A 21,986-nucleotide genomic window follows, 5' to 3' on the forward strand; every position below is an offset into this window, starting at 1 on the left:
ACAAGAATTTGAACTACTAATGTCAAGGGAAATTAATGGGAATTATGAATAGAAAGGAATTCAAGTTGGGCTGGACTTAGCTCTCTTGTGGGTGTGTATGGACTCATGACTGATGATGTGTTTGACCCCTCCCTTGGGCTCAGGCTGTTCATCTTCCAGAATAAGTTCCACCATGAATTCTCTTGCCATTCCTACTTTTCCTCTTTAAATCTACCTCCAAATGTACTGTAGTTATTTTGTGTAGAGTTATTATCAACTCCACCCAAACTATTGTAATCATGGCAGCAAACTGTAAGTGTTTTATAAGAGTCTGCACTTTGTATTTTCATTGTAGAAATTGGATATAACTTGTACAGACAAAATCTACCTCTGGATTTAATGTGTCATTGAATTATGTTTACCTTCAGTCATTAAAGATGCCTTTGTATGTACATGCAACACCTGCTTACATATACATCCAAGGACAAAACCAATGAATAAGACCCTTCATTATAAAGAAAGTTTTGTGTATGGGCCTGCTTTTGTTTGCATTGCAAAGGTAGCTGCCATTGTTATAGGATGAATGAGTGGAATTCTGATGTGCCCTGCATCAATAGAATAAGTTAGTCACTGTTAGCTTAAAACCTATTGATTTTAACAGAACTCAAACATAACATTCTGGGTTGTGGCAAGTATGTCCAAAGCAGCTGTCTGTGTTTAAATTCCCATGTTGAAAAAAAAGAGGGGGGTGGAGTCTTCCCTTGTGTACAATATTTATGAAACAAATGCTTAGGACTATATTTTATAAAACAAATGTTTTCATTGCATATTTTTCAGAATTCCTTATGCTCTATAAATATTTGATGGTATAAACTCAGCTGAAGTTTGGTCTAGTAGTGAAGGCACCAGGCTGGAAACTGAGAGGCCGTGAATTCTACTCCTGCTTTAGACAGAAAAGTAGGCTAGGTGGCTTTGGGCCAGACAGACTCTCCCAGCCCAGCCTGCTTCAGTGGGTTGTTTTTATGGAGAAAATATGTGTATTGTGTATGTTTGCTGCCTTGAGTTATTTTTTAAAAAAAATTAAGATGGGAGAAACATAAATACATAAATAAAATATTAATTCTAAGTGGAAATGCATAAAATTGCATTATAAATATGTACATGTTTATGAAAACAATGATTCAATCATGGCTACCTGCAACATGGACATTTCTGGTGCATTTCCTATGACCAACTCTGATGGACACTGTGGCAAACACCATTTTCACTTCAAGAACAGAGTGTGTGTGAATATGTGAAAGATAAGAGGTAATTGGACTACCCCCTAAATCATATTACATGATTTGGTAGTTAAAAACTGGATGTTTTAATTTTTAAGTCAGAATTTCAAATTTCAAATGTAATATTTATTAAAAATTACACTGCACACCTCCGCCCCCAGGCATGTGCGCGTGACCCCCTGCCCCTGCGCATGCGTGCACAGCCCCCCAGCCATGCGTGCAGTCTCCTGCATGCCCCCCCGCGCATGCGCGGCAGAGACCCAAAAATCAGCTGGCTGACGGGAGGTGCGCATGCATGCGGGGTGGAGCTAAGCCGGGCGATGGCTCGAGTGCCCGCAGAGAGGGCTTTGCATGCCACAGGTTTGCCATCACAGCATTAGTTTAATAGACTGCTTCATATGTTGCCTTTTGTTCGTTAAACTTCATTTCTCTCTTTTTCAGGATCTCATTACCTCCGCTCAACTATGTCTTTCTAAATCTTCTGCTTCCTTTGAAGCCATTCAATCTTCTTTCATATATTTATTTTGTGATTCAATCCTTGTTCATGCTCTCTGTGTGACAAACCACTTCAACATATCTACTTTGTATTTGCCACTTGTATTTGCCATCTGTATTCTTGTTTTATGTACTTTTTATGTAACCAATTCCCACTTCTGCACATTCAAGCTTTGCTTTTTTCCTGATAGGGTGTATATACCCAATGCTCACTCCTGTAAAGCAAAATGGGCAAAAATATTGCCATTTCAATTTATTCAATAGATTTCTGGCAATAAATTGTGGGCTATCCGCTAACCTTTTACCAGAATTTCCTATTAAAATCTAAAAAAAATATTTACAATTCTGTTCACTCTGTTGAATCCTGTTTGTTTTTCCTCTCTTTTAATTTCCAGAAGACTTTAATTTCCATCAAGATCACTCTGCATTTTCTTTGCCTCTTTTTCTATTTTCCATACTTTTTCTTGCTTCCCTTAATTATATTCTTTCCATTATCTTTTTTTCTCTTTTCCCCATAATAATTTTTGCAGCTGTCACTCGCTAATGTGTCTTTTTCTCATCCACAGTCACTTTTATGTCATCATTCCACTGAAGATTCTTTTTCATGCTTTCCATTAGCACATTTCACACACTTCCGTCACATTGTGTAACTTAATTTGTTTTGCTTCTACATCCTTTTTCAATATTAGAAAAATGTGATTCATAAATTAAAATAAGATAGAATGACTTTCTACTCATTCTGTTGGGAAGTAGTTCTATCTTCAAATTTATTTTTCACAAAACTCATACCTTATTTGGTTGTCATTCTATCTTTTCTTTATTATCACTTCTTTTCCTTTTCTTTCATATCTATTTTTCAAAAAAAAATTCTCTTAGCACCCTGAAATAATAGTCTCACATTCAGAAGCTCTCATGAGCCTTATATCCTTCACTAATTCTCCAATCCCTCATGCTTTTTAATTCATTATTTGGTTGTGTGAATATGTGACTAGATTTATGCTTTGATGCTTGAAACATACTTTGTTTAAGTGGATGGTTACTGAACAGTTACCATTAGTGTTCATTTTTACTCCTCTGAAAGGCCCAATCACTTTTTCTGTGTTATGATTTTGTTTCACTTATCAGTCCATGTCACCTAGCAAATTAATGTTTGCCTGGATTCCATTCATTCAGAATATTATTGTTTTTCTTCAGCCCATCCCTGGTTCTTCCACTGTTACTGTTCACTGGAGAATAACATGCAGTCAACACCCGCATCAGTCTAAATAACATTAATTCATATTTTCTAACATACATTTTATCTGTTTCATTCATCATTAAATTGATACATTTCCTTCCATTGCATTCAAGCTTACCCTAGAAAATCATATCACTTTCATTCAGTTATATTGCAGCCTTTAATTTTGCAGTTTTTTATTTTTTATTTTATGCACCATACTTATTTTTCTTTCTTTTCTTTCATTGTTTTTAATTATGTGCTTTTGCATTTTATTTCTTTCGCATTCTAAATCACAATCTCCTTTTTTATATGCTATGACTTACACCTGATGCAGTCATAGATATTTACTTTCATTGACTGTATGGCTTTGGTCAATTGAGGTTTCCATATTAAACTTTTCAGTAGAGCTACAAAAGGTGTAGTTAAACTAAGTTACCAATCTTGATCATACCCATGCAGGACTAATAGCAAAGATGGTGTAGCTCAGTTCTGGCACATTTTGGCCAATGTATAACAAGTGCATAAAAGCCCAATTTTATTCAAAGAGTGAACGAGAAGGGAAATATAACCAAAATGGAAGGAAAACTTCACGGAGAAAAGATAACACAAGTATATATTATCTAGATATTTTTTTTTGAAATTTTTATTGAAATACATAATAATACAATTTAACAATTTTCGGTTTAGCGGTGTTCATAAATATATACAGATTATATACATGGTGTTTCCTAATTACTTGATTATTATTGATAGTTGCACCCTCCCTTATTCTACCTTTTACTTTTGTCTTCCATCCACTTATACCACATTTCCCACACTGTGTAATATTCCAAATTCTCTTTTTTGTTTGTCACATATGTTAACTTATTCATCTTAGCGCATTCTAATATTTTTCTAATTACATGTTCTTCCAGTGGCAGCCCTTTCTCTTTCCAATACTGTGCATATATTATTCTGGCAACTGTAATGATATGCATAATTAGGTACCTCTTTTTTTTTTCTCATATGCCCTTTTCAGTATTCCCAGGAGAAAAGTTTCGGGTGCCAAATCGATATTTTCCTCTGTTATTTCTTGAGTCCATCTTTGAATCATTTTCCAGAATTTCGTCGCTTCGGGGCATGTCCACCACATATGATAGAAGGTGCCTTGATGATGACCACATTTCCAACAGTTTGGGCTCGTGTTAGGGTAAATTTTTGCTATCCTAGTAGGGGCTAAATGCCACCTGTATAGCATTTTATATTGGTTTTCTTTATATGCTACTGCCCTTGTCAATTTAAGATTACTGTTCCAGATTGTTTCCCATTCGTCTAGATTTATATTGTGTCCAATATTTTTAGCCCATGCAATCATTTGGTTTTTGACTACCTCCTCTACCCTATCGTATTCGAGCAAATAGTTATATAATTTGGCTAATAGTTTATTTTCCGTTCCCATCCATATCTTGTCGAATCCATTGGCTCCTATTTCTATACCAAATTCCTCCTTGTCTTTTTGGTATCGGGACTTAATTTGTACATACGGCCACCAATCAATATGGATGCCTTGTTCTTTTAACGCCTCATTCGTTTTGAGATTCCCACCACTATCTAAGATGTCCTTGTATTTGAACATTTTTCCAATTTCTAAGACATTAGGATATATTATGGCCTCCATTGTGGAGAGCCATTTCGGGACTTTCGTGTACTGCTTTTGTCTTATTTCCCGCCAGGTCTGCATTAATGTGTCTCTTATTTTATGCCTGTGAAAATATGTCCTTGTCCTTTTGCCTGTATCCCATAGGTAGGCATGCCAGCCCTTCTGTAGCCCTTCCAAAGCCAAAATTCTTTTGTTTTCCAAGGTAGCCCATTCCCTTAGCCACACCAAATTGGCTGCTTTATAGTAACTTCCCATGCTGGGAGTCCAAATCCACCCTTATTCCTTTTATCCTGTAGTGTTCGGATTGCGATCCTAGGTTTTTTGCCTCCCCAGATGAATTTCCTGATAATGCTGTTCAGTTCTAAGAAAATTTTTTTGTCTAGGTTAACTGGCATAGTTTGGAACAGAAATAGCAGCTTAGGCAGGACGCTCATCTTTATTGATGCTATCCTGCCTAAAAATGATATTTGTAATTTCCCCCATCTTTCCAAATCTTGTTTAATGCTTTTAATCAAGGGCACATAATTATCTTCCCTTAGGGCCGAACATCTTGCCGTTATCCATACTCTCAAATATTTTATTTTCTTAACTATTTGCAAACCTAGTACTTTCTTTTGCTCTTCCGACAGATTTTTGGTCAACATTTTAGTTTTGGTTTTATTTAATTTGAATCCGGACACTTCTCCATACTTTCCCAATTCCTCCAAGATTTTTTGTCCCATTTCTAATGGTTCCTCCATGATTAAGGTTACATCGTCAGCAAATGCCTGGACTTTGTATACTTCTTTCCTAATTTTCAATCCTTTAATTTCTTTATTGTTCCTAATTTTTCTTAATAGGGTTTCTAGAGCCAATATAAACAATAGTGATGACAACGGACATCCTTGTCTTACCCCTTTTCTGATTTGAAAAGTTTTTGTCATATCTCTATTTAATAAAATGTTTGTTCTTTGTTTGTCATAAATTGTTGTTATCATATTCTCAAAATTTACTCCAAATTTCATCATTTTGATTTGTTGAATCATGAACTCCCAATTGAAATTGTCAAACGCTTTTTAGGTGTCTAAGAAAACAAGTGCCATTTGCTTGTCCTGGTAGGCTTCATAGTATTCTAGGATATCAATCACTACTCTTGTATTGTTTCTTATCTGTCTTCTGGGGAGAAATCCATTTTGGTCAGTATGAATCAAATTATTTAATATTTTCTTTACTCTTTCTGCCATTACACTCATAAAAATTTTGTAATCCGTATTTAAAAGGGAAATTGGCCTATAATTTTTTATCTGTTTTGGATTGGCACCTTCTTTTTGCAACAGCATGATGTATGCCTCCCTCCATGAGTCCAGAATTTTAGATCTTATCAAGGCCTCATTACAAATTTCCAATAGTTTCGGTAAAAGTATTTCCTCCAAATCCAAATTTTTATACAATTCTCCTGGGAATCCATCTGGGCCTGGTGATTTATTGTTTTTAAGTTTAGATATTGCCATCTTTAATTCCGTTATTGTGATTTCCCTATTCAGCATTTCCCTCTCTTCCTCTCCTATCAATGGGAGTTCTTCCTCTGCCAAATATTGTTCAATTTTTTTTCTTGGAATTTCTTCCTCCTTGTATAGTGCAGCATAATAATCCCAGGCAATTTCGAGTTTATCCTCTTCTTTATTCACTATACGTCCCTCTGCACCTTTCAATTGGTAAATGATCCCTTTCTCATTCTCCTTTTTTAATTTATAAGACAGCCATTTGCCCAGTTTATTTGCATTTTCAAAGTAGTATTGTTTTGATTGTTTTATCTTGTAGGCCAATTCTTCCTGATCCAGAATATTCAATTTATGTCTTAATATCATCCAGCTTTCTTTTGCCACCTTATCTCCTGGGTTTTGCTGCAAGTTCTTTTCTGCTTCTCCCAGTCTCTCTAGAAACTCCTTCTGCATCTTCCTTTTTTCTTTATTTTTATATACACTGTATGATATTGCCAACCCTCTTAAATATGCCTTCATCGTGCCCCATATTATTACTCGAGATGTTATTTGATTTTCATTTTCTTCGAAGAATAGTTTTAGTTCTCCCTTAACTTTTCCAATATATTCCTTATCCCTCAAAGATTGTGTGTTTAACCTCCATCTCTTATGCTTTTTTCTGTATAAATTTTTCCATCTTATTTCTAAAGGGTTATGGTCCGCCCATATATTCGGTGTTATTTCTGCAGATTCAATTTCCATCCTTAGACTCCTACTGACTCCTACTCCTACTGACCCACATCATGTCAATTCTCGACCACAATTTTTGGGGATTTGAATAGAAAGTATATTGTTTCTTGTTTGGATGCAAGGTCCACCAAATATCTACAAGATTTAATTCATCCGCTAGGTCGAAGAAAGTTCTTGGTAATTTATCCCTTTTTTTCTTTTTGTCTTTACTACTCTTATGGTCTTTGTCCGAATCTACTATCCCATTGAAATTGCCAATTATACAAATGTTGCTATACTCCATTATACTTATTTTCTCTCCTTACTTTTTATAGTATTCCCCCAGGTTTTTATTTGGGGCATAGATAGCTACCAATAGTGTTGGAAGTTCCCTCTCTTAATCTCAACCACTAACGTTCTCCCCTTAGTATCAGTATATTTTAATTCTGCTACAATCCCTTTTTTAACATATAACGCTACGCCCCTCTTTTTTTTCTCCGCTAGGGAGGTGAAAGTTTCCCCAAATTTATTATACTCTGAGCATTTCCCATCTTCTTTTTTTATGTGGACCTCCTGAAGGCATATTATGTCAGAGTTCTGTTTGGCTAGTTTTATAAATAGTTGTTTTCTCTTTTTATTGTCATTTAATCCATTGATGTTGATTGATATTAACTTCCAACCCTCCATTTCTAATTCTTTTGTGCTGTCTTAGTTTTTATTTGCACGTGTGGTTCTTTGCGGTCTTTGTCTCTTCCCTTTTGTCTCTTTGTTTTCCTTGTCTTCTGTCTCCTTCTCCTCCGGTGTTCCTTCTTTAGATCTCCGTTGGTGGGGAATTTCTTCTTCTTGCACTATTGCTTCCAGTTCTTCCTTGCTACTTTGATCCTCCTCTGTCCCTCTCAATTGGTCTAGGAAGTCTTGTGCTGTTATGAGGCTGTCTATTTTAATTTTTTTCCCCTGCCAAGTGATCAACATGCCTTCCGGCAATATCCATCTGAAAAGGATGTTTCTCTTATTTAACTGTATGGCTAAGAATCTGTAGTCCCTTTTTAATTCCCTCACTCTCCTAGGGACTTGCTTTAAGATTATCACCTCTTTCCCCTTATATGTCACCGATTCTTCTCTTGCCATACTATAGAATGTATCTTTGACTTTTTTCCTCGCAAATCTAACGTGCATTTCTCTGGGTAGTTTATTCCTTCTGACATAATTGGTTTGCACTCTGTACACTTCAACTATCTCTTTTATTATATCTTGTTTATCTTGTTGTAATATTTCCGCTATCAGTTCCGCCATCACTTGACTCAGGTCTTCCTCCTTATCTTCCGCTATATTTTGGAAGCGTAGGTAAAAAGAAGCTCTATCCATCTCTAACTGGATTATTGAGTCTTCCAGCTCTCTATTTTGCACCATCAGCTTCTGATCTATTGAGTCTAGATTTCTTTCATTTTGTTCCATTCTAGTTTCCACCTTTTTTATCTTTTGTTAATTGTTATGTATCGATTCTTGTATCTCATTCATTTTTTGATCTATGGCTCGAATACCCATCTTCAACTCTTCATGATTATTTGACATCTTCTCTTGCATCTTCAGCATAGTATCTTGAATTACTGTCAGGGTTGATTGTATGGCTTGCATGGTCGGTATCACCACCGATTTTTCTGCTTTTGTCTGTCAATCTCTGCATTGCTGGTGAAGTCTTTGTTATTGTAGGGTTTGAAATAGTCTTCTTTCCTGTTTTTAGTATTATAGATGAGAGACTTGTCATTTCTTTCAAGACCTTTTTCTGGTCTCTCACAATTTTTTCAATATTCCTCCAGATTATCATCCACTGATTGCCTTTTCTTCTTTTTCTGATGTTATCTTATTTCTTGTGTTACTAAGGGTACTAGAAATACTTGTTGTTCATATCCAGAGAGATTCCTCTCTCTCTCTTTATTTTTACCTCAAGACTATGACTGTAGTACTTATCAATCTATCTCATGCAATCAATGCCTATAGCAAAAAATACTTAATTCACAATTAATTCAATTATGTTCAGAAATACTTAATTCTGTTTTTCCAAATGCACGTTGATTATCAGATTATCAGATTGTTATTAATTAATTAATTAGTACTCAATTGGCAGTTAATATCACAATTATAAAATGCTACCTATAATAAATACCCTTCAAGCAAATTAATAGAGAGAATTAATAGAGAGAAGTATCACCAATTAAAGCTAAATCTATGTATATATCTAAATATATAAATGTATATAAAGTATATAAATGTATATAAAGTATATAAAAATATGCAAATATATATAGGGATATTTAAGGTTGTAAATATAAATATATATATATATATATATCAAGATGTTAATATATTAAAGTATAGAGGTTTCAAAAAATACGTGAGTTCCTGTGTGGATCGGAAGTTCTCCTCCTGTTATTAGTTTATAAAAGTCCTTACAGTCTAATTCCCAACTGTTTCAACATCTTCCTAATTCCAAAGTCCAATTGACTTGAATCTGATTTCAGTACGCCTTCCTCCGTTGATCTCCACACTTCTGCAGTCTTATTGTCAGATCCAATTAATGGCTGCACTTCTGGTTTCTCTCTCCTCTGCTGTCAAACAGGTCTCTGTATATGCCGCCAAAGTTTTCTCATTTATTGTTGTCAAAAGCGTCCCCACGGTCCTCTATCTGCGCCACCTCTCTGCTTCACCGATCACCTTCTTTTTCTTCTTCCTAGCCGGCTTGCCTGAAAACCTGTGCCGTTTCAGTCTACTCCCTTACTTCCAGTCGCCGCTTGTTCACTTTCCACGAGTCCTTTTCACCCGACACAGCTGGCTCCACTTCTCTGATTACGATCTCATGGTGTTCAGGAAAAAAGAAGTATAAGTCCTCTTCTAACACCAGCTTCCCCGAATTTCTTTGCTTCCCGTCTTTTTGTTGGCTATTGCAGCCTTGGGTCCGCCATTAAATTATAGACACACATGCGCTGGTTTGACAGAGGCGTCCGGTCTAACGGAGAGCGCTTGCTCCTCGCTTCTCCGCTTGCCGGACTTCCACTATTGTCCGCGAAGCTCTCCGGGCTTCCATGCCTCGAAGGGTCCCCAAAGCACGGTGAATAAAGGCGTTGGAGAGCAGCGATCACTCTCATAACACCATGACACCACCAGTCGCCAACCGGAAGTTTCATATTATCTAGATTTTGTTTGGTTTTACTGAGGGACTAACAATGGAGGCCAAAATACTTAAAACACTTAAAAATGGCTTCTTAAAGGGCAATAACCCTGCTGACTCATCCTCAGTCTTAAAGGGGCTGGTCAGATTTAAATCATCATTACCCTGACAGGGGTAATATGCTGACTCTGTAAACTGCTTAGAGAGGGCTGTAAAGCACTGTGAAGCGGTATATAAGTTTAAGTGCTATTACTATTACATACAGAAAAGGCAGATATACTTGGCTTGAATTCATCCCTTGGGAACTTTATCATTTTCTTGGCAGCAGCATAGTAGTAGTCTTCTGTTACTTTCTTCTTTATTATTTTTCGTCATCTCCCTCTTAAGGTAGAGCCATTGCATTCTTGGTGGTCTCCTATTCAAGCACTAAGCAGTCCTAATACCGCTTTGCTTCTAGGCCAAGACAAGGTTGAACCGATGCTTTCATTTGCTGAGGCTTTCTTGTTATGACATAATCTTTTCTGTGATTTTCTTTCGTGTAGCTATTGTCGCAGGTTCTTCACTTAATGAGACTGTGGTACAAAGTAACCCAGATGCTTGAACATTTCATTTCATTTGCCAATAGCTGTGCAGCCTTGCCTCATTTTGATTACAGAATTTGCCTGACAGAAGATTGCAACATGTGCCACTAGTTCAGTGGTAGTGCTTGAGAATCCTGCCAAGCACTGCTAAAGGGTACAGCTGGAATTAAATGCCAAATATGTTCAAGCACATTTTGACACAGCTTGAAGTGTTTTTTTCATAGCTGCTTCCCAATTGCATATTGAATAATGTCCAGTCCATCTCTGAGACACTCATAACTGAAGCATGCTAGCACCATAACTTAAAAAAAAAAACAGAACAACCTTAAAGAGGAGATGGTTCACAGGCCTTTGAATCAGGGGTGGGTTTCATTTACCTTTACTACTGGTTTGCAGCAGGAGCGCGCATGTGCGCACTCAATTCATGCACGTGCACTTCTGCGCATGCGCAGATCACCCATGATGATGTCATGGTGGGTGGGTGGGGCCTCCCGCTGGTTTTACTACCGGTTCTACAGAACCGGATAGAACTGGGAGCAACCCACTACTGCTTTGAATGAATACTAAGCCATGAGGTATTGTGGTAGGCTATTTAATGTATATGCAATAGCATTGAAGAAGACAGATCCCATGTTAAGCATTATGATTGCAGTATTGAAAATAAGGTGGATATTATTCAAATACCTAAATACAATTCTTTATTGAATCTCTGTATGCAATAAAATCATACTGACAAAGATAATGAGCAAAAAAAAAAAGGGGGGGGGGGAAATCAATATACTCACAGGTTAGGGCTTTTTAATTATATGAAAAGATTAAAATCTCAACCTTTTAAATATGGAAAAATTACAACAAAATAGGTAATGGCAGATGTTTATAAAATGAGTTGTAATGATTTCATTAGATTATATGGCTGAAATTATCTGGCTTTAAGTATTTGGGCATTAGCTTCCCTAGGGAAACCTGGTTTTGATATCTAGAATACACATTTTTACAAATAAAAATAAATGAATGTTTATACTATTCTCCACCTAGTATGGAGAAAGAAATTTATTGCCAAAAGGTATGATAATGGCTTACACCTTAGTTCTCTTTTCAACGGGATTAAATGTATTCTTGGAGGTGTCCCCATTTTCCTTGAGCATATAATCTTGTTTGCTATGCTTACTGGTATTTTAGAGCATCTAGCTGGCAAATGAATGTGGGAAACAGGATGCTGGGTTTGATAGACCAGCAGGTCTCATTAGCTAGGATTCAGGGATCATAAATCTTTTCCTGCTTCAGCCTAGCACAAAGGCAGCCGTTCTTCTTTCGAGTTGTTCATACATTAAATACTAACACCAGGGAGGAAATACATTGTCCCAGGGAGGAAATCAGAGCCTGCCTTTCCATTTTTTCAAGATCTCTAGCACATACGGAGAAGGAGGAGGAGGGCAGAGTGTCAACCTCTCATTTTCTACCAAGGTCTAACATTGCATAGAGTCACAAAACAAAATATAAAGGGGGCTGGGGGGGAAAGGACCGCTCCTCCAAGCATTTTGGGAAATTTCAGTTTTCATTCTCTTCCCATGGTTCCTTGAAGGTACTGAAAAGCTGTGGAAGATATTCTCACATCTTCCAACTATAAAGACTACACAAACTGAAAAAGAAATAAAGTCTTCGCCTATGCTGGGGTGATGGGGAAGAGTTCAATCCAGAAAGCATATCTGGCCAGCTGAAATATGTGATGCCTGTCTACACAGTATAGTTCCATCCTGGCAGTGCATTTAACAATTACATTATTGAATTTGTACATGATTGTCTGTCATTTTGATTGGCAGTATGTGTGGGTTGCAAGAAAAAGACCTATTCATTACAGCTTTCAGCGGGAAAAGTTTCCAGACTCTGCTCTCAGTTGTTCTGTGATTGAGGTTAGATGAAATGGACCAGAGTCCAAGCAACCAGAACACGAAATATTAGAGTCTGGTGGAAGAAATCAGGCAGGGAGCTGGTGGTCTGCAGAGAAACCTTTGCAGGTTCTTCTGGGGCCCTTCACCTCCATTCAGATTATACTGGACTATCCAAAGTGGAGTCCCATAGTTTCCAGGAGTTGGGTGACATATGAATAAGTAAATATTATGTACTTACTTATTTTTTGGAATACTTGGAAGTTAATACTTGGATTTACTCAATTTCTCTTTTTTAGAGAAACCCTTATCAACCTAAACATCCCAGATTTCATTGATGATGCAAACATTAGAATAAGCCAGAAATGTTTGTAAAGCCATATGTCATCCTGTGTGATAATCTTCTACTGTAAGTGTATTCAGACAGTAAAAATCCAAGTTTAGTAGTAGATGTCTGGATTGGTGGCTGACATGAAAATTTTTTAAATTTATTTTATTTGTATTTTTTACACCAATTTATTCAACCGCTCATCTCATAAATGAGTGTCTCTGGGCAGTACACAGCAGAGCTAAAAACAGTTAATAAATACATTAAAATTATAAACACCAAACTACAACAAGAAATAATAGATGAAGGGCTGTTAGAAATAGTAGAGCTACCTCACTACTTCACCCATCCCTGCTGGCAAAGTCTTGAGGGATCTCTGGATCTTCTTGTCAGATAGGTTCCTGTCAGGAAAACTGAGTGATTATATCCCTTGAGTCACTATGAGTTGAGTTTGCTTTAAGGGCACAATTTCCTTTTTTCATATTAAGATATCGTTTAATGAAGAAACTGTGGGATTGGATATTCTAGTCTTAAGAAATAAATAGCAAGATTATCAAAACAAAGTTACTCTACACAGAGTCAGTCAGATCATTAATCCTTAAACTCAGAGCTGTCGTTAGGAGGTCTGGAAGCTCCTGGAGAGCTAGGAATTATTTTCAGTCCTAGCAGAACATACTTTTGTATGGAGAATGTATGCTTTGCTACTTAAAAGTTTGTGTGTGAGTGTGGCGGAGGGAGGACTTTCAAAGTTTCTGTGATTGTTCTTCCTTTCTCATTGGTTTCACTTTGACTGTCTAGATCAGGTGGTGTACACTCTTGGCAACTTTAAAACCTATGAACTTCAACTCCCAAAATTCCCCAGCCAGCGATATTAATGTTGCCAAGGTGGGACATCCCTGCTCTAGATATTGATATTCTCATTTTTCTTTTCCTCATCAGCTCATAAATTTACTTACCATCCAATTCACAACACTTTATTTTGGGTCCAAGATCTTTGATAGATGTGGCGGTAGTCACTCATTTAAAAACAAAACTTTGATAGGTAAATGAAAACTTCATGATTAGAAAGGAACCTATTTCTGAATTTCCAATGCAACAGGATGAATAGGGAATAATAATTCTTGTACTCTGTGTTTTCTCCAACTGGTCTTTTCTTACCAGATTATGGTTTAGGGTTGCTTCCAGATGAGAAACAATTATGTAATTACTCTATATAAACATACTATTTTAAGCAAGAACTAGGGAACATGATTTTTTTTTACTTCTAACTCCCCTTGTATCTTTCCTGTTTCTATCTATTTTTTCTGAACCACAAACAGTATATTAAAAGAGGGAAAAAAGAAATCAGGGAAATTGCAGACTGCTAACTGATTTTCTATCTAGAAGTACCACACATTTGACCTCATATTCATATGTATTTTATGCTAGTCTAAATCTTCATCCAACAAGAAGAACAACCAATATAGCATTACTTTGCTATTTGTTGAAATGTAGGTCTGATCAAAGTATTTCCTACAACCAAAAGGATTTTAGTAAGTTCCAGGGAGCATCATGACCCTACAAGAAGCATCTCATTAGTATCTTTCAATTCTGAGTTTCGTCTTGTTCTGTCTTTACCACCATTCTTTGGTTCAGAAGGATGAGTAAGTAGGTTGCAGTCGTATCAGAGAATATGAGCAAAACCCACTGTCATAATTCCGACAGTTTACTATTAGTAGTAGCAGTTAAGTGTGTGTGTGTGTGGGGGGGGGAGGTGATTTGCCGGAAATAACAGAATAACACAGTCTGAAGGACCTTGGAGGTCTTCTAGTCCAACCCTCTGCACAAGCAAGAGACCTTATACCATTCTGAACAAATGGCTGTCCAATCTCTTCTTAAAAACCTGCATTGACAGACCACTGTCTTCCCCAATGGGGCAAATACAATTTACTGCCAATTGTTGATGATAATTTATTTAATGCATTTTACCTTAAAATCCTGTTTGAATACATGGCACTTGATGAGAATGCAAACAGATAACAATAGTAAAAAGGCAATGACATGAAATTTGAAATTATATAGCTAGTTTTCTGGCACCATATAATTAAACCACCTTTGGAAATGCTATGTTTTGCCAGTATCTAATTACCAGAGCCATCTGTCGCCTAAGGCACGCTCTGCCATCTGTCTGGAATTTTGTTTCATTACTGTTTGTTTTCAGTTTTTAATTTAAAGAAATTGGTATCTATATATGTTTGTATGGATTTTTATGAAAGTGGATGTTATGTCAGCATGTCTTTTAATACATCATGCAAACACACCATTTCTCCCACCCTCTCTCCCTCCTTCCCTTTCTCCAAATTTAACAACTAGACTAGGTATTAGCCAGGTTTTATACTTCATTATTTGTTTACAAAGTTAAATTTTGGGGCACTAAAACTATTAACTGAATGAGGAGATACATTAACTAGAAGAATAGTCTCTGAGGCTATTACATTTCCAGACCTAATCAAGTGAAATTGTAAAATAATAGGCATAGATAATTTAGGCTGTCAGCTTTTTTGCCCATCTCAGTACCTGGACTTTTAAACAATGGATTGTTTTGAAATAATTAAAGAGATGAAAGTGTTATTATTTTTTGTAGCCTGGAGATCTGCGTTGTCTCGGTTGCTTGCCACTATTGCTATTGGAACAGTGATGAAGGTTTAGTTTCAAAGGTCAGCTGAGGACTAGTTAATTGTCATTCAGTAGTTTCTCAGAATCAGAGCTATTCCTGGCCCAGTTCAAGTACCCATGTATATCACGCCATTTCTTCCACATCAGGTCTTTATATTGTGATGAAATGGAAATGAATTTCAACAATAGAATCCTCTTCTCATTTACATATAGCATTCATAGTAGTGCCTGTTTCTGGCATGATAACCTAACATGACAAGTTTTGTATTACTCTATATAAGTAGGTGAAAGAGTTAGGGCTCTTGGCCTCTGTGGCTCATGTAACATTTATCCATTTCATAGGTCTTTCTCACCACCACCAGTTTCTCTTCTAGCCTTTACATTTTTTTCCCTTTCCTTCCAATTTATCTGGCTAATTTACACAGGCGTTTCATCCTCATCTTGTGTCCATCTTAGTTTGCATCATTTTGGAGAATTTAAAGAGGTCTTCAATTCTTTGGGCGAACAACTTTCTAAAGTGGATAGGAACAATTTAATGTTTGAACCTGGGCTGTAAGATACCTAGAGCCTAGAGTTTTTGAGTTTACTTTATTCTAAAGCCTACTTCTAGTGCTCAGGATGAGACTTTTTAACATGTTGCTTAGCATCAAGGGAGCAATCCATCCATGAGAATCGCTCTCTGTTTTTAATAGTTCATGCTGCTTTAAAGCATGCTCTGTAATTGGATTGGTAAATCAAGGCTGGATCTTTTTGAAATGAAGAAATTATCCTACTATAAACAAACAGGAGATGTTTATGATGGAGAAAGTCAAAAGGGCAAACCCTTTCCTTCCTAAAGAAGAATTGAAAATATGCTAAAGAGAATATACATGTTTGTGCTGTCACCCCCTCCCCATTAATATTAGCTCACAACCTATTGAATAATACCAATTAATTTTAATTTCCAATAAATTAAATTTCACTTCCAAGTACGGAAGGTCATACAAGTTACCTGCATGAAATTATCTGCCAGGGTTTTGCTCATTTTTTGGCAGGGCCCAGGGAAGAGTATAGTTAAGAGGTTTTCAATTAAAATGCTGCATCTCTGGTTTCAAAGCAGCCTGTAAGGTTGCTGATGTCATGTCAAAGCAATTACTTTGCGCTCCTAAGAGCTTACACTAGAAACAGGTGAAAACTTCCAAAGATTTTATAGATTACCAGATCATGGTTAGAAAGCAAATGTAAAGGATGCATCCGTCTCTTTTTGCTCCTGTCTGTTTAAGCTGACAGGAGAGATTGTGGACCATGTCTCCATGGAAACTGGTTCCTCAGCAGGCAAAGAGCTGAAGACTGCAACTCTCACTTAAATCCTTCATTTGTCAAGGGAAGAATCTTTTGAAGTAATGTGGTATGTCAATCCCACATGGGGATATGAAATTCTCAAATGTCTTTGACAGCTAACATCTTATTAATATATTGCACGATATATGTCGGTAATGTTCTACTGATCTCAGAAACATGCTAATCTTAAATTGATTATTTTAATCAGCTATAACTTTGACAGAGTGTGATGTTTCATGGAGGGAAATGATTCTCTGTTACAAAATGAGGTTCACTTAGATTTTGATGCAGAAGTTTCAAAGAAAGGGATGTGAATATTAAAGGAAAACCGAGCACGGACTAAAGCCCTTGGTCTAATCCAATGTTCTTATCGCATCAGTTCTGCAGAAATTGGATAGTAAAGGTTTTCATGGCATAGGGACGAAAGCTTTATCCCCTGCTGATGTCTGCACATTAGAAAGTTGATCCTGTTCTGTTTACTGAAACTTTTCAGTTCAGTTTATAACACCTCAGTGGGTATCCATCTCTCTCTCTCACATACACATACAGTACAAATTAGATTAGACTTCAGCTGTAGTTTATGAGTCAGTGTTAAGACTTTTATTACAGCAGAAGACAAAGGAAGACACATTGAAAATGAAAAAAATGCAGTTGATAGAACCAACAGTAAAAATAGTAGGGTTTTTTCCCCTTATAAACAACTATATGGATTATCTAGGGGTTGATTAAATGGTTGTTTCCTTCTTTACTTCTTGCATTTAAATCAATAGACAATTGATGGGAAATTGTGGCCTTCTAGCAGTTCTAGACAACTGGACTCATGGTAGAAGATCCTGGAAGCTATGGTATAGCTACATTTGGAGGTTCATATCCTCTCATTTCCACTATAGGCTGAAGTAGAACATTCTCTTACTACTGGCATGCAAGCTAATAAATTAATTTAAAAAATCCTAAGCAAAATAGTACAATGTGAGAATCTAACCTAAAATATCAAAGATATCTAGTTATGTAAATCTCTGGGTCAGATGGTTAAATATTGAACTTCTAGCAAAAATGGAAGCTGAAAGAGAAAAGAAACTATTTAGTAACAGCTGCATTCATAAGGTTTATAAGGTTTACATCAACTAGATTTTTTGAATCCAATTAAAATGAACTTGAGATTGATCCTGGCTGTCTTGATTTAGTTTCATTTCTACATGAACACAGGGTTGCTATGAGTGTAGGTCTGTTTATATTTTTGCAAATCTGTTGGGCTCACTGAGACTCCCCAGACAAATAATGCTTGCTTGCCAGCTTTCCATATAGCAACTGACTACTTTGTCCTTTTTCCATCAGGGCTGACTGTACAGTCATCATCTTTGGGGGGTAAAAAAAATAAAAAGAGAGAGAGTGAGAGAGAGAGGATAAGAATAAGAATTCCCCAGGCTTCTGTGCTTGCCAAGATATTCAAACTGCTGGGTTTCAAAGCTGTCACTACTGATATGCTAGAAAGTTGGCATTTGGGCTACTGTGTTTTGAGTGCCATCGGATTTTATTCTTATGTGTTAAATTGGAACTTACATTCCAATATTCCAGTTATTGTCTTTTCAGGATATCCTCAGGCAGCCCTTGAAACTTTTAAGCATTTTTTCTGTGATTTTCTTTAGTAATGACTTTCTTACAGTAGCATGTAAGTAGCATTCTTACAATACGATTAGGGTTTTTGCTATTGATAGACTTCCTTAGCATTCTCATCATGAGTTATTGATTAACATTCTTTTCCTTGTTACTTTTTCTGTGCATATGTTGATACACCATTTGTTTTCTCAAGCCAGAAAAATATTTGCTGTTTTTCTTTATAGGCTTGCCAAAATTTTAAACCAAATCACCATTTCATCTTGAATGTAGATGATACAAAATCATATGGATTTATTATAGTATCATAATTCTGAGAGTTCTGTAGTCATAGGTACAATACCTTTGACATGTTTCTTAAATCACAAATTTGAGCTAGAGAGTTCCTAAAATATGATTTTAGTGTTCTTCAAATTGGGTGGCCTAACTGATCACTGTTGAATAGAATTTTATTGTTATTCCAACAACAATAACCAAACCCATATTACTGGAACAGCAGAAGTGATAATTGAGAAGGTATTAAGGGTAGAACTTCTCATTTGAGATAGTATTTTGCATCATTCAGGTTTTAATTTTAGATTTTTTTTCAAGATAAAAAAAATTGCCCTAGGTGGTTGGTCTAAGACTAAAATCCTTAGACCAACTGCCCTATATGTGCCATCCTAAGGATGTATTCAGAACTAACCGATCACTAACTTCTCCTTCAGGGGCAAGGAGTTCAAACAGGTGACAAATGCACAACTTGTATCTGTATCAAACCAACTTCTGACTTTGTACCAAGACTGTTGTAATAGCCCTGCTAGAAAAAATACAGGAGATAAAACCTTGTTCTTGAACCCTATGTATATTTAGATAGGTGGTAGATATGGTGGTTTTGCTTCAGTCTGCAGAACTTGCTGAGAAGGCGGTTTTGTCAATTATTGCTTTCCTAATAGCATCTTTGTTGTGAAGCTCCTGCCAAGTTTTATCTTGTCTATGATTTTGATGAACCATAAAAGGTGTCAAGAAAGATCATTCAACCATTTGTAGCGATGTGTCATTGGTATTTTCTGTTTCTTCTTGTCACTTAAGTCTCATGAATTAGAGTTATGCCAGTGGTGATTTTTCTCGTATTGGGATGATACTTTGATCATCTTCTGATTAATCTTCTGCAAATCTCAAAAATGGGTCTTGTATTTGAGAATTGCTGCAGGTAATATAAAGTGCAGTTTCTAGATTTAATTTTTTTAAAAAAACATGGGAAAATTTTCAAGACTATTTTAAAGTATTGGTGCTTACCTAAATTGTTTGAGATAACAATCATTTAAACATATATACATATTCATTACCAAATTGCCTGGATGTTGAATTTACCTGCTCATGTTTTGCTTTGGGTCCTTTCACTGTCAAATGGAACAGATATTTTCAGAGCAGCTGCTTTATCTGAGGAATACCTTTCTGGGGGGAAAAAATGGTCCAATTATCTTTAATATGTATGTATGTATGGCCAAAACCCACATATAATTTTACAGATGCCCATATATGTGTATCCTATTACTTTCGTTTTATTTTTCTTTCATGGTTTAATAGTTTTAATATATTGCAAGCTGTCATGGGATAAGTTGGAAAGAATAGTGTAGAAATATTTGTCTCTCACACAAGACGCACATTATGCCTGCTGTTTTCACATAGGAAATAGGACTAGGGATGTGTCCAGTATCAGAGTGGGACTTCTAGTATCAAAGGAGAAAAAGAGTGGGTACTAAACATTTGGAAGGACAGGCATAAACATACTTTTACTAAATGATTTGACTTCCATAATTGAACACGGACAATGAAAGAACATTGTTAATCCCTATCTTGTGTAGTTTGACCATAGATCAACAAATATGTTCATGATCATTTCAGTATGTATGTATCATAATTTTTTATTTTCCTTGTAATTTGATGTTGATGTGGTGGATTGGAGTAGAAAATGATTATCTTTCAACGGGAATATTAGATTTTATTTGATTTTGTGAACAAATAATCATTATGTTTTTGAATGTTAGGGTGTGGAATGGCGTTGTGATGAGACTACTAAAAAAGCTTGTTATAGTAAAGGCAAATCAACGGTAAGTCCTTAATCAGTTTTCTCTATCTGAAATGGTACTATTTCTTTTTTCTAGATGTCTTGGATGTGGTAAAACTGCATCTATATTACATGTAATAGTTATTCCCAATGTTTTGCCTTCTGGATTTAGTATGATTTTTGGACGTTTATTGTGAATTTTCATGCCAAGAATGCTTAATGGATAGACTACACAATGCAGGATTTTCAAGGAAAAAAAGAACAAAAACAGAAACATGCCGGTAGAATAGAAGAAGGGTTACAGATTTTTAAGACTGAAAAAAACAAACCAGCTGAAAATGGCATTTGAAACTCAAGGTATTAGTAATAGGGCTAATATCCAGCTCCCACTACCCCTGTGTAATCATTGAGATTATCTGAAGTTTTGGAGTAGTATGGTGTTTCTTGAGATTAGGACTGATGATTGGCAGGTTTGCATTTGAGACCCACTTGCTGCCATGGGGTGGGGTGAGCTCCCATCACACATACCAGCTTCTGCTGACTCAGCTGTTTGAAAGCTGGAGACTGCAGGCAGATAGATGGGTACCACTTTGGTGGGGCGACTTAATGGGGAGCTGAAATGAGCCCCCAACTTGGCAGCCTCTGGGCAACAGTGATGTCACTGTTTAATCCTTTCAACCCGGAAGTGCTTTGTGGTCCTGGCACAAATGTAGTTGTAATCTGAAGTTTATAAACTCACTCTAAAACCTGCACTTTCCCATTTTAGATAAAAATTGGGGTGATTGAATAAAGATGTGCAAATAATCAAGGTGAAAACTTTCTGAAAAGTTAACATCCCATTCTAAGCTCTTCCAGCTTCATCAGAAATGTTCCAACTTTGGAACAAGTTGTTCTGACTTTACTGAAAGACATCTGATCTTGAAGTGGATGTCAAAGGAAGGCATCTGGCCAGAATATCTCTACATTAAAACATTTTATAGAGTTCTCAGTTCTGCAAATCCCTACTGTCTGGTTCATATTGCCGTGAAATCAGCTGCTTAGTGTTGCTATTGGGTGCAAAACTCAGTCATTGATTGATTGATTTTCTTATACTGCCATCTTCATACAGACTCCTTGTAGTTTACAACTATAAAAAAAATATAAAAGTCTAGAACTCAAAAGAAAACAAAACCCCTCCAAAACACTGCCAAGGAGATCTCTGGACAATATTTGTTCTGTGATGGTCTGGTATTTCATCAGTTCTCTAACATTTCTTAAAAATTACCCTTAATATCAGCAAATTTCTGTAGTATTATTTGATAGTTTGTTAGGGTTGGTTCATATATCATGTCTGTGTTTATAGAAGGGTGTGTTGAATAAAAGAATATATGAAAAAGAAAAACAAGAATTAAAGAATTAAAGTCCTGAATTCTAAATAGTTATAAGATTTGTGTAGTACAATAAATTAAGAGGGTTATGTTTCAATTTTTGTATTAGTTTATCAAAATATAAAATACAAAGAAAAATGAAAACAGTGGGAAAGTAGGGGAGGAAAAAGGCAAGAGAAAAAAAATGTAGGTTAAAAGGAAAAAAAAAGAAAAAAGAA

General features: G+C 36.2%; 1 protein-coding gene across 3 annotated transcripts in view; it reads left to right on the forward strand.

Annotated features, from left to right (window-relative positions):
• SEMA5A (semaphorin 5A) overlaps nucleotides 1-21,986 on the forward strand; it is a 228,959-nt gene that overhangs the window by 107,521 nt on the left and 99,452 nt on the right. For all 3 annotated transcript variants that reach the window (XM_060691100.2, XM_087890210.1, XM_087890209.1), the window contains one exon: nucleotides 20,382-20,444. In XM_060691100.2, coding sequence (XP_060547083.1) covers nucleotides 20,382-20,444 — 63 coding nt within the window. The remainder of the gene's footprint in view (nucleotides 1-20,381; nucleotides 20,445-21,986) is intronic.

This window comes from Pantherophis guttatus, chromosome 3 (assembly GCF_059756535.1).
Source record: "Pantherophis guttatus breed Tessera chromosome 3, ASM5975653v1, whole genome shotgun sequence".
In the NCBI taxonomy this organism is placed as follows: domain Eukaryota; kingdom Metazoa; phylum Chordata; class Lepidosauria; order Squamata; family Colubridae; genus Pantherophis; species Pantherophis guttatus.